General features: G+C 46.8%; 1 protein-coding gene across 1 annotated transcript; it reads left to right on the top strand.

Annotated features, from left to right (window-relative positions):
- Positions 1–1,203: 1,203 nt before the first annotated feature.
- On the top strand, positions 1,204–10,140 carry s100u (S100 calcium binding protein U). Its single transcript, XM_062529435.1, has 3 exons — positions 1,204–1,359; positions 6,437–6,560; positions 7,091–10,140. Exons 2-3 carry the CDS (start codon positions 6,441–6,443, stop codon positions 7,478–7,480), a joined length of 510 nt encoding a protein of 169 aa, XP_062385419.1. The 5' UTR covers positions 1,204–1,359; positions 6,437–6,440; the 3' UTR covers positions 7,481–10,140.
- Positions 10,141–12,433: the final 2,293 nt, after the last annotated feature.

Consider the following 12,433-nt stretch of genomic DNA (forward strand, 5'->3'; position numbering starts at 1 on the left):
GGATCCAGACTAAAGTAGCGGACAGGTTTGAGTTAGTGTGTGTGTGTGTGTGTGTGTGTGTGTGTGTGTGTGTGTGTGTGTGTGTGTGTGAGTGTGTGTGTGTGTGTGTGTGTGTGTGTGTGTGTGTGTGTGTGTGTGTGTGTGTGTGTGTGTGTGTGTGTGTGTGTGTGTGTGTGTGTGTGTGTGTGTGTGTGTGTGTTTACATTTGCTATTTGGCCTAGGAACCGGTTCACACCGCTAATGCAGCTCTGTGAAATCGAACAGCCATTGTTGATTAACGCCTGGGCGTGTTGAGGCGCCTGTGCAAGTGTTTGCTGAAGGATTGTAATGCGTCACGCCCTTCGAAGAAAGCCCCCGTCTTTCTGCCGCTAAGTCCGGCAGCAGCAAGCTGTCCAGCTGCGGCTACTAGCTGGGTGTGGTGTGTGTGTCCGCAGGGCTCAGCTTTGATGCTGCCCAGGAGACCTGAGGACCTTGTATCTTGGTTAAACACCCACACAGAGGACAGAGAGGTGTGGCTGTGCTATGACTAGCGTGTGCAGACTGACACATAGAGAGCTGGCTCACTGTTGTGTTGCAACATGGAGACTGGTGGTGCCCTCAGGCCTCTGTCTGTGCCAACTTGAGGACCTCTATGCACGTCCACACAGACTAACGCGTGTTCACTGGTGTGCTATGCATTGCGCACGCACACGCACACACACACACACACAGGCATAGGCCCATGTACAACACATGCCCGCGCACACACATTTGTGGGGCAAACCTCAATGCAAAGACCACATGGTGTTTTGGTTCTCTTTCGTGAGGCTGTGTCCAAGAGCTGTATTGTCAAAAGACAATGAGAGTGTTCTGATGGAGCTGAAGGGTTAACATCAACCTCCTCCATTCTCTCTCCTCCCTTCCTGCCAGTTCTGTCTAGCAGGAATCCTATTTTCTTCCTCAAACCCAAATCATTGGCCTGGGATTGCATTCTAAGCACGCATGACGTAAAGGAGTCAAACACTAGAGATATCTGTAATTGAAGGAAAATAAGTTTGTAAGGCTATCACACACAAGGCTAGTCCCTCCCCAAAAACTGTTCCCAACTGTCCTCCCTTCTTTTCCCTGTCTTCTCTCTCTATATTGCTCTCTCTCTCTCTCTCTCTCTCTCTCTCTCTCTCTCTCTCCAGGTACACGCCCTTTGACTTGTCAGAAGGGGGAAAAGTTTAAGAAAAAACTAAATCACGGAAGAGATTCTGTTGCCCTACTAGTTAGGCAAGTTTTTGAGCTGTAAAGGCAGTGGGGAAAACGGAAAAGCAGAAAAGAACCGTACAGTCCTGTGGCAGTCCAGTTGCGCGTCAGTTCTTCACAAACTTTAGGGTAAGTTTTGATGTTTTCTAACTCGCTTTAACTGAAATTATTACTGCAGAGGTTTGAAAGGAACTTAAACGCCACGTTTTAGGTACACCCTTTCAACTTCATGACCATCCTGCGGATATGCTGGACAGCGTCTACGAAACCACTTTTCCAGAGACTATTGCAATTTGCGAGGCATAACTTCATACCAAGTTTTTGTTTGCTTTTACAAAACTCACTCTGCAATAAAATATTCGGTAACCATCGAGTCAAGAAAGTTACGAGAATATCATCTAGTTTATGGGCCGAATTTATTTGGATGGCACACGCAGGCAAAATACCTTGATAATGGTAGAGGAGCCCTCTTGACAGAATCGAGACCGAGTCTCCCTATCGGGATCAGCTGCGCTTTGTTAACCGATGAATAATTAAAGGACTGAAGGCCAAATATAACAGACTCTCGGTTGATTTTACGCAACTCTCGATCCCCTTTCAAGAGTATTATGAAACTTACAGAATGCAGTCTTGGCCTGTTGGGATTCATACAACTTTTGAGTGATATGTTCAACGAAAGCTGATCATGCTCTCCTTAATAGTTTTCATTCATTTTGTTTGCTTATTTTTTTTATGTAATGGCTGTTTGTATAATGGCCCTCGTCTCCAGACAACGGGGCGATATTTGAATCAATAATTCTGGGCTATATGTCTGCCTGGCTAGGGCTCGGCTGCTGGACAGGGCGTAAGCAGATTGACAGCTACTGGCACAAGTGCGGTTGTCCGTGAGCATGAAATGGGCTTTTTTTTTAGACGCGTGATAGCCTAATGAAATAAGAAAAAAGCTCCACACACACAGTTACAGCCTTTGGTGCGGTTTATATTCACCGCCTAACTTGTTCCTCTGTTAATTTTTCATGACACACGAGCGGCCGTATTGTCATTACTCAGATAGCGCGCGTATCACGTTCGCCTGTTTGGAAACGCGACACTCAATCTCTTCTGAGCTCTGGATGGAAACTAGAGACCGCTTTGGGTATTTATTTAATTATATACTCTTTTTTTAAAAGCGTTTGCGTATAATAATGGGAATTAAGGCAGGCTCGTGTCGAAACGGGGCGCGGAGCGTTCCGCCGTGCTGACGTTGCTTAAGTAATGAAAGCCCAAACTTCATTAGCCAGTATTAATGAATGGAGGCGACATCCCACGTGCTGTCTGGAGGAGAGTTTTGGGTTAAGCGCGGCCGTCATCAGCGACACGCGGTGTTACAGGACGAGAAGGGTAAATAAAAAATGAGACGCGTGGACAGAAATGGCAAAGCTAGAGAGGTGCTGACCTTGTGGCGCGCCCGACTGGTCTAGGGCTCAAGGGGATTAGCGCACGAGACCCCAGGTGAGCTGCGAAGTGACACCTGGCATGAACTGACTGGCACGACACGAGTTCCAGTGAGTCGTAGTATACTGCGTCAGGAAATATTTCTGAAATGTGGCGCTTCACTCAGGCGCTTGAGCCACATCTCTCCATGAACGAAATACAGGCGCCACATTCCTTAGACAACCATGTAGACAAGAGCCAGATGGTATATATCCTCTTAAAACCCACTTGTGGTATCCTACTTAGAAGATCATCTTAGTTAGAAGTATGTATGAATCGGAAATCATTGAGCAGGAGAAGATTTTGTGGAGAATTCAGTGCACCTCCAATCAATGGCCTAAATCTGGATATCCCTGACATATAACACCAAAACAAGCCTTGTTTTGGAAGTTCAAGCCTGCTTTTATTATGGAGGCTGAGCAATGATGAACTTTTAGGTGCCCCTAGCATAAACTGCCTTGGATGTAAGTAGCCCACCCTGATTACCTATGGACAGAACGGCTAAATTGAACCTAAATGACACCTTAACCAAAGCCTATCTGTCTCTTGGCCACATCCAGTGCACCCTATAGGACGTGGCTACGTGCCGAGTCCCTCTGTGAACTGGATGCTGGAGGACGAGAGTCAGAACACAACTCCTCCTGGTGTCTTAATCCTCCTGAGTGACCAGTGTCTGGACCGAGGCCCATACTGCCCAGGGCCTATACAGTAGGCTATGGCAAATCCTTCGTCACGATGGAACACAAACCCACGGCTAATTTCCTGTCTCGTTCGCTCTCTCTCTCTCGTTTACTCGTGCTGCTAGCTAGCACTCAGATGCAGGCTGCTCGAACAGGCCATGAAACCAGAGACTTTAATATGGCCCCCTGTTCGTCACCAGGCTCTTTCCTATTCCCCGCTTTTTACACTAATTAGGCTAATAGGCGTGTTTCCTAATTGTCCAATGCCTGCAGGATGGGGTGGTGGCACTCATAACATGGCATGGGGTTTGGCGTGTCTAGCATTTTCCTGTGTGTTTGTCTGTGCGTGTGTGTGTGTGTGTGTGTGTGTGTGTGTGTGTGTGTGTGTGTGTGTGCACATGTGTGTGCACATGTGTATGTGTATGTGTATGTTTGTGTGTGCACGTGTGTGTGTATGTGCATGTGTGTGTGAGTGTCTGTGTCTGTCTGTGTGTGTGTGTTTGTCTGTCTCTGTGTGTATGAGTGTCTGTATCTGCGTGTGTGTGCATGTGTATGTGTGTATGCGACGTTTGCAAGTGTTAGTAGAAGGAATGTGCAGATGTTTCAGTTGCTGCGGTATGCATTGTGCCAGACTGCTGTTTTCTCGCTCGCAAAATGGCTTCATTAAATAATCAGTGCTGATATTTGCGCCACCGCCAGCGATAGTCACTCCATTTCGCAGCTGCCGTTGTTTCTCTCTCTCTCTCTCTCTCTCTCTCTCTCTCTCTCTCTCTCTCTCTCTCTCTATGCCCTCACACTCCGAAGCATTTGTGAAAGTAAAGAAATGGCTCGTAAGAGTAGGCCTGGAGCTACCCGAGGCATTCCATGCATGTTTTAATGACTGATGCAGATTGTAATGATCGGTATTTTCCTCCATTGCTGCGTTATTGGTTGGTAGAACGCGCTGTGTTTCTGCCCAGTGTCACTGCATTCTGTAGCCTATCTGTCACGTCCCGGGTCATCAAAAACTCGCATCGTCGTTGTCTCTCGCGACACACGTAGGCATATCTGGAATTGAGTAGAGAGTGGCACTTCTCCCACATGCAGGCTAGTCATACATTCCACACACACACACACACACACACACACGCACACACACGAGGACACTCATCCTCTGGTATTTCCTCCTGTCAATCTTTCGGTTTCATTGGTTGTTTATCACACACAAACACACAAACTCAAATGAACACACACACACACACACACACACACACACACACACATCTATTCACAGGTAAGACACCCATTTCTCTGTCTTTCGTTCTTTCTCGCTCTCTGTGACACACACGGACATGCCTATCATTCTTGGAGTAGCAGGGCCTTATCCTCTGTCAGCAGCGTGTCAGACGCTTATGAAATGACAAAGTCCAACTGAGGGCAGACATCCTGTTAACACCCCCAAACACACTCACACACACACACACACACTTCACTGAGGGATACGTGTGGTGGTGAGAGAAGTTTGTACACTGTAGATGATACAACAATGATAGAGTGAGAGAGAGAGAGGGAATGATAGAGACATACAACAATGAAGAGAGATGGATAAAGATAAAGAGAGAGGGAGAGAGAGAGAGTATATTCAAGACACACAACAACCAAGAGAGATGGAGAGAGAGAGATCAATAGAAGGAGAGGGAGAGAGAGAGAGTATGATAGAGACACACAACAACCAAGAGAGATGGATAGAGAGAGAGAGAGAGAGAGAGAGGGGAGAATGAGACGGGCGGCAGGTAATCCCTCCTGTAACCGGAGGCATGTCGTCCTCCTGTGACCTCAGCAGATCAGATGACCTATCAAAGATCGCCGTGGCCATTGTGTCCAGCGAGCTGTCTCTCTGCAGGGCCAGCTCTCACCCCTGGCCTTAGCTCATATGGCCGCGGCCTCGGCCACTGTGCTGGGTCGTCTGCTCGCCTCCTGTCATGGTTCACAACGTGGGCTGTTCATCTCTATGTGGACATGGTGTCGCTACAGTACGTAGCATCGTGGCAGTGGTGGTAGTAAAGGTTAGCCTGGCTAGCGCTTACCACTTCTCAAATCAGGCAACCAAACGTTCATTTTCTCGTATTTGAAAAAATGCCCAGATCCGTTCAGTGGGCGCCACAGATGTCTATCAAATGCGTCTGTGCATAGCTCATCATCGCCTTGCCCCGAGACTTTAGTCTGACCAAGAGCCTGTGCTAACACGGTTTCTCCAAGCGCTGGTTGACCCGCCTCCTTTAAGTGCCTCGATTTGCTACTGGTCGATGTCAGAAAGTGGTTTGCCGAGTTTAAACCAATAACAACACTCTTTCCTCTTCCTTGAACACGCCTCTATCCAGAGCCGTTGGAGCTGCTCAAAGTTGATTGGTTCTCGAGCAAAGGGGGCAGTTCCGCAGATTTCGGGAACTCAGAAATCCTTCCCGATTAGCAGTTGACCAGACAAGAGACCAGCAACGCCAAAGGTGTTACGTCACTGGGAGGGCGTGCCAGGCTATTTCCAGACTGCCTTAGCAGCGTGAATGAAATCGCAGGCAAGGAAGCATGGGAACACCCAAGTTAAGTAAAGGTAGAGTAGGTCCAGAGTCAGTCCAGAGTAGGGTGAGCAGACGTCCCCGGTTTCAGGGGACAGTCCCCGTTTTTGGCTGCCTGTCCCCGGGGAAATACAGAAAAACGACCTATGTCCCCATTTTTTTAAGATACAACTTGAATGTATTTCAATCAGATTGATGGTCAAACTGAAAATGTCCCCTTTTTTCCCCACATTTTTGGGATTATGTCTGAGACAACTGGTCACCTTAGTTCAGAGTAGCTTACAAAGACTCGTAGCGTTGAGGAATCGAACCTGAGATGGTTAGTGATGCTAACTTAGAGATGCTAACTGTTGTACCACCACCCCCCTCAGAAGGCTTCCCTCTCTCCCTGATCTGTGCCATGTGTTGGAGCAGTCTGACGTTGTCTCAGAACCCTGTGCTGTTTCCTGTTCTTCATCGTAATCTCATTGTCTTTTCTCATTTTCTGCCCCCTGTCAACAGAAACATGGAGTCAGCAATCAAGACAGTGGTGTCGGTCTACCTCAAGTCTGCAAAGGGCAAAGAGAACCTGAGTTCAAAGGAATTCCAGAGCCTGGTGAAGAACCAACTCGGTGGCCTCCTCATTGTGAGATTCTCTTGTTTTTCATTGGACACAAGAGCACATACCAATCAAGCCAGCTGGCTCATACATACCATAGTTTCATACCTCTGATATCGCCTGAATCTTCACAGCTGTTATCGCCATTATCAGGCTCATCATAATCTCGTTTGATCGTGTCTGAAATGCTTGTTTTATAGACATGTTTTACTTTCGATGAGTGAACTGCATGTATGTTCAAAACCACAATTGTATTTTGTGAAAAGGTTTACAAATGAGGTGGTAACTACATGAGAAGAGAGAGTTTGGGTAATAGAAAAGTGATATTTGAAATTGTACCCTTTTACCAAAAGGATAATGTACTCATGAACATGGGCAGATTCATGTGTTCTATAATATAATTTAATGTCATGTTATGTAATTTTTGGATAAACCGCAAGTTGCCCCGGGGACAATGTAATCCCTTGTAATATAGTTGATATAAGTCACTTTGGACAAAAGAAAAGTGTCTGCTAAATGTGATGTATTGTAATGTAATGTTATGTTTTGGATTGTAGAATGCGGATAGCAAGGATGCTGTGAAAAATATGCAGGAGGGCCTGGACCAGGACCACGACGGCAAGGTCAGCTTCCAGGAGTACATGAAGCTGATTGGCTACATGGCCAACAACCTCAGCAATCAGCACGTCTCCGACAAGGAGTCCAAGCCGGCCGAGAGCAACGACGGCGCCGCCACGCAGTCCGAGGCTCCGGCCGCCGCCGAGGCCGAACCTGCCCCCGCCACCGCCGCCGCCACGGTGGAAGAGCCGGCCGCCGACAGGGCTCGACTCGACTCGGCCGAGCCCGCTGCCCCCACGGCAGGGAACGGGGAGGCGGAGAAGGCCCCGGAGGAGCCAGCGGCGGAGAACACGGCCGAGGAGAAGACGGAGGAGGACGAGGCCTCGTAGAGGAGTGACCCCCCCCCCCAAAAGCTTATCTCCATCTCTAATATCTCCTGCTCGACCCCTGTCTTATGTTCTTATTATATCATATCTCCTTAGACAATAACTGTTCCCAAAAAGCCAAACAAGAGCCCTGTTGTAACGCTTTTGGTTGAATTCTAGAATACTCTACGTTACACAGTTCCGTGCCATAGAATTCACGTGTTCCAGTGTAGAAGCATTGTGTCGTATACAGACGTCATCTTCATACTTCCTTTGCCTGTGGTTGTTTGTTTTTAGTTGTTTTTTGTATTGTTGTTTGATAGTACTTTACTTTCCAATATGAGTCCTGACATCTCTTCATCGTCTTCATAGCCTTGCTTTGACAAAAACGAAACATCCGAAAACCTGACCGGCAGGTTGCGTTATCCAAGCTCTTTTTGAAAGCTGTCGGTCGTTGTAAACCTCTCCTGAATTCATGTTTTAAGAGCTCGCCATCATGTAAAGCATCGTTTCCTAGCTGCTTGCGACTAACAGGGAGGCGAGGTTAGGGTTTTGAATGTGAATCCTGTGAAGAGTTTGAGCCAAATTAGAGTTGCTGCAGAGAGAGTGTGTGTGTCCTGACCAAGGCGTGTGCAACAGTACCAGACACACATGCACGCACACACACACACATACACTACACACACACACTGCACACACACACACACTCACACTCGCACACACACTTACACACCTGTGGTGGCTTACAAATGTTTACAAACTTTCTGCAACCCCAACGGAAGATTTTAACCTGGAACAAACAAGTCGTTTAGCTAAATAGTATCTTTTGTACCAAACATTAGTGGAGAGCCTCTCTATATCCATTAGTCTCATTGGCCTCCAGGTTAACTGCGTCTGGTGTAGTGCATCCATCCCCAGTAAGAGTGATACCACCCCTTTTGTGGTCTCTGGCTGCCCCCTCCTCCTCCTGTCAATCATCCTCCCCACCCCACAGCACCCCCACCCCCACGCTTGTGTCACAGAAGGGTTTTCAGATCCTAGTGTTGCATCAGTAAGTGGTGCCTGTTCTCCTCTCTTACCATCTGTCTTCCGTCCACTCTCCTTTCTTCTTTTCCTCTCCATCTCTCTCTCTCTCTCTCTCTCTCTCTCTTTCTTCCTTTCTCTCTCTCTCTCTCTCTCTCTCTCTCTCTCTCTCTCTCTCTCTCTCTCTTTCTCCGGTGTCTGTGTCTTCAGGCAAAAGCACAGAAGAAGCATATTCTGGTGCCTACCTTAGTTTGTTCTAGGTAGCAAAAGGAAAGCTTTTCTGTTTCGCTCTTCTTTACAAAAATGCTCAATATTATTTTAGACATTTTATTCTTATTATCTGTCACCTTTCCCTGGTTTACATAACAGCTGCCCAGTTGACAGCTATCTCTGTGAAATGTTCTCGTCATCTCGGCCTGGAATTGAAACAGCACTTTTTGTGTGTACTTAGGAATATAGCAGTTGATCATCTCCCAATCCTCACGTCTGCGTTCGGTCTGTCTAGTGTGTCCTCTTGTTCTCTTTTCTCTCACCATCTTGTCTCTTGTACCCTGTCCATCCAATCTCTCTCTCTCTCTCTCTCTCTCTCTCTCTCTCTCTCTGACCGTCTGGTCTCTCTCTCTCTCTCTCTCTCTCTCTCTCTCCCTCTCTGTTGGTCAAGGGTGAAATGTGTGTGTGTGTGTCTGTGTGTGTGTGTGTGTGTGTGTGTGCCGTTTCTCCTCTCATCACTGGCCTGTCAGGCCGTACACAGGCGGGTGCTTGGTGTCCTAATAAAGGCTTGTTGGGGTAAATAATTAAGGCACCTGGGGACGGAATCCACACCAGGAGACCCTGTGGCCCTGGAGCCCAAAAATAGCCACTTGGTTCAGGGCACCTGACACAGGGAGGCCCCTGGGAACGAGCCAGTGTCCACGCAACATTACCCAGAACTAGCCCCATGCAGTCAGATAGGGGAAATAGAGAGACAAATATAACACATCTATTACACACACACACACATGGGTGGTACAGAAGTACTTAGTTGATAAGTACTGTACATTCCAAAACTAAGGTAAAGAATAAACACCTGTGTGCCTTTGTGCATGTCGGATGTGTAAACACAGACATAACAGGGAAACGTACAGGAGAGACATTTTGTTGGGTGTCAGGTGTGGCTTCACTTTGTTTGTCTTTTGTAAGGCTTGAGATTGGGCGCTGTGAGCTCAGACCCTCTCCATTGTCTGTGACCTTTGTGGTGCCAGCTTAGTCCTTGGGAAAGTTGGTGGTGAAATCGGGGCAAACAACCCCCTCCACCACCCTTCAAATGACCCCTGGAATCAAATGATGTGTTGCATGTGTTTTGTGGTGTTTGTTTACACATTTGCATCCTTGCATTTGAGTGCAGTCACCACAATGTGAAATCGGTGTCAAAATGTTGAATTATATTGGATGGCTGCAGAGTGGGTAGTCTTGCTTCTAATATGTGTATTAAAATTCTCTAATTCACACAAAAGAAACCACTAAAATGTCTATACCATGTTATTGCTCTGAATATGAAATCATGTACTCAATTTGACACTATTTATATGCAGCTGTAATAACTCGAATATTTCTTTTTATCAAACATTAATTCTGTACTGATATGTACTTGGGCCTGTATTAAATATTCATTTTTAAATGGACACCCCATACATGACAGTCCAGTAATTCTTTTGTGAATGACATTAAGTCCAGTACATCTAATCTCATGATATCATACTTAATGCTTCGCACTAGCCTTTTCTCAACAAATACATCATGGTACTTGTAGTACAGACAACATTGTAACAACTGTATGCTCATTGTATTTGAAACAGTGACTAGATAGTATTAAACTGTGGTACAAATCAAACGATTCTTGTGTTGATATAATGGAAACATGACCTGGGCTAAAAAAACAAAACAAAAAAAAGATTGGTACAAAATAATAAATAGCAATATATATAATTTATGGCGTCTACACAGTTGCAGTAGGGATTTGCTATTCATGGGTTTCATCAGGTCCCTTTCCACAGGTGTATAAAATCAAGCACCTTGATTAATCAATACAGGCTGCATGGTGCTTGATTAATACACCTGTGGAAAGGGACCTGATGATACCCATGAATTGGCGTCCTGACGGTCCTGGTGCTTTTGCCATTTAGGGATGCAAGAGCACTTTGGATTTCTCATGAGTGATGCTGCTTAGCCAGCCGGTGAAACACAATCAGCCCACTATTGACCCCCGTCCACCCTGGCCCACTAGCCTGCCCCTGACCACACACCCTCACTGCCTCAAGTGTCGCTCAGAAACACCTGTGTGTGTGTGTGTGTGTGTGTGTGTGTGTGTGTGTGTGTGTGTAAAAGACCTGTTACCTCATGCCTCTCCCCTCTTGCCATTTGAAGGCCTTGCCAGCCAGATCTCTGCTGCCAGCTCACTATCAACACTTTGGGGCATGCCAGTAATCCCCCAAAACACGCACTGACACGGGTACACACACTCACACACACACACACACACACACACTTAATTACCACAGTGGAGCCAGTGTTTGGTTTGGTGTTTAGTTTATTTGTTTTGACAGACTACCATTCTATCTTACTAAGCACTTTTTCCGCGTGTGTGGATCCATTTGTCTATTCACCTTAGGGCCAGTGAGTATCTATCAATAACAATGATGACTATCTGTGCCTACACATGCATGTCCTTTGATCTTCTCCCGTCCACCAGTGAAGATGCTGCTCTGCCGAATACATACCCGTAATTTCCCGACTATTAGCAGCGGCTTATACATTGATTTTGCAAAATTTCTTCAGCTATGAGGTTAATACAGGGGGGCAGTTAATATGGTGTTAATATGGTTTTGTGTCTTTTAGCTTGCATAAAACACTGTCCTGCGGCTTATACACAATGCGGCTTATATGCGGGAAATTACTGTATCCTCACATGTGAGTTCGCTAGACCTTACACACATCTCTGAATACATGAACTGACCAATGTATGCACACACATACAGGGTCATACTTAAAAGGCAGCAATTTTTCCTGTCTGGAACAGAGGCTCAGTTTACATCTCTGGAAAAAAAAATCAAGAGACCACTGCAATTTTCAATATGACCATCAACTCGTTTCATCATAGGATGCCGGGAGAAACAATGTGCGGTGGTCTCTTGATTTTGCACAGACACCTGCTCTAGTAGTGCTCTGGGAGGCCTGGTGGCTGCCATCTCCGCCTCTGTGCCTGCCCGACGAACTGCCTGATGAGGTCAAACAGCTCTTGTGATGGCACGTGAACAAGGGGAGAAGGAGGGAGTGAGAGAGAGAGAGAGAGAGAAAGAGAGAGAGAGCAAGGGAGGAGGGGTGGAGGAAGAGGGGGATGAGAGGATGGAGAGAAACAGATCCTCCGAGGGAAGAGCTTGAGAAGGGGAGGAGAGGAGCGGAAGGGAGGAGGAGGAGGAGGAAGAGGAGGGCTGTAGGAGGTGGAGGGGGTGATATTTAAACCTGCTGGCGCCACTCTCTCCTCATCCACTCACTCTCTTCTCGCTATCTGTCTCCATCTCTCGCTCTCCCCGCCGAAGACAAAGGAGCCTCTCGACCAGCTCTCAGGTAAGACGGACAGCTCGGAGTGGCCCGAGAGGGCCATCTCTTTTCTCCCGCTCTGTAATCGATAACCGCTCTTAAGGATTAGCCCTTACTTAAAGTGCTCTGGCTGGGCTAGCTTGTGGCTCAGGGGAAGAAGATTCTGGGGGTATTCTGTCAGCGAAGAAGACCCACCAGGTGTTTCCGTAGAATTTTCCCGGAAACAATCATCCATGTTTTTAGGCCGTATGGAGGCTTGGTTATGTCTTTTTCACTTCAACTTCAGAGTTGAAGTTTGAAGGGTGAGGTTTAGTTAACGAAGCTGAGGAACTATAATTTGATAACGGTGAAGAGCATTAAATATGGTCAATAAGGAAA

The sequence above is a fragment of the Sardina pilchardus genome, chromosome 24 (genome assembly GCF_963854185.1).
Source record: "Sardina pilchardus chromosome 24, fSarPil1.1, whole genome shotgun sequence".
Classification (NCBI taxonomy): domain Eukaryota; kingdom Metazoa; phylum Chordata; class Actinopteri; order Clupeiformes; family Clupeidae; genus Sardina; species Sardina pilchardus.

Bases quoted from the DNA above. Each gene is read 5' to 3' on its own strand.
- s100u (XM_062529435.1), top strand. From the start codon at position 6,441: ATGGAGTCAGCAATCAAGACAGTGGTGTCGGTCTACCTCAAGTCTGCA. The intron at 6,561-7,090 runs GTGAGATTCTCT...TTTGGATTGTAG, and splicing joins AACTCGGTGGCCTCCTCATT to AATGCGGATAGCAAGGATGC.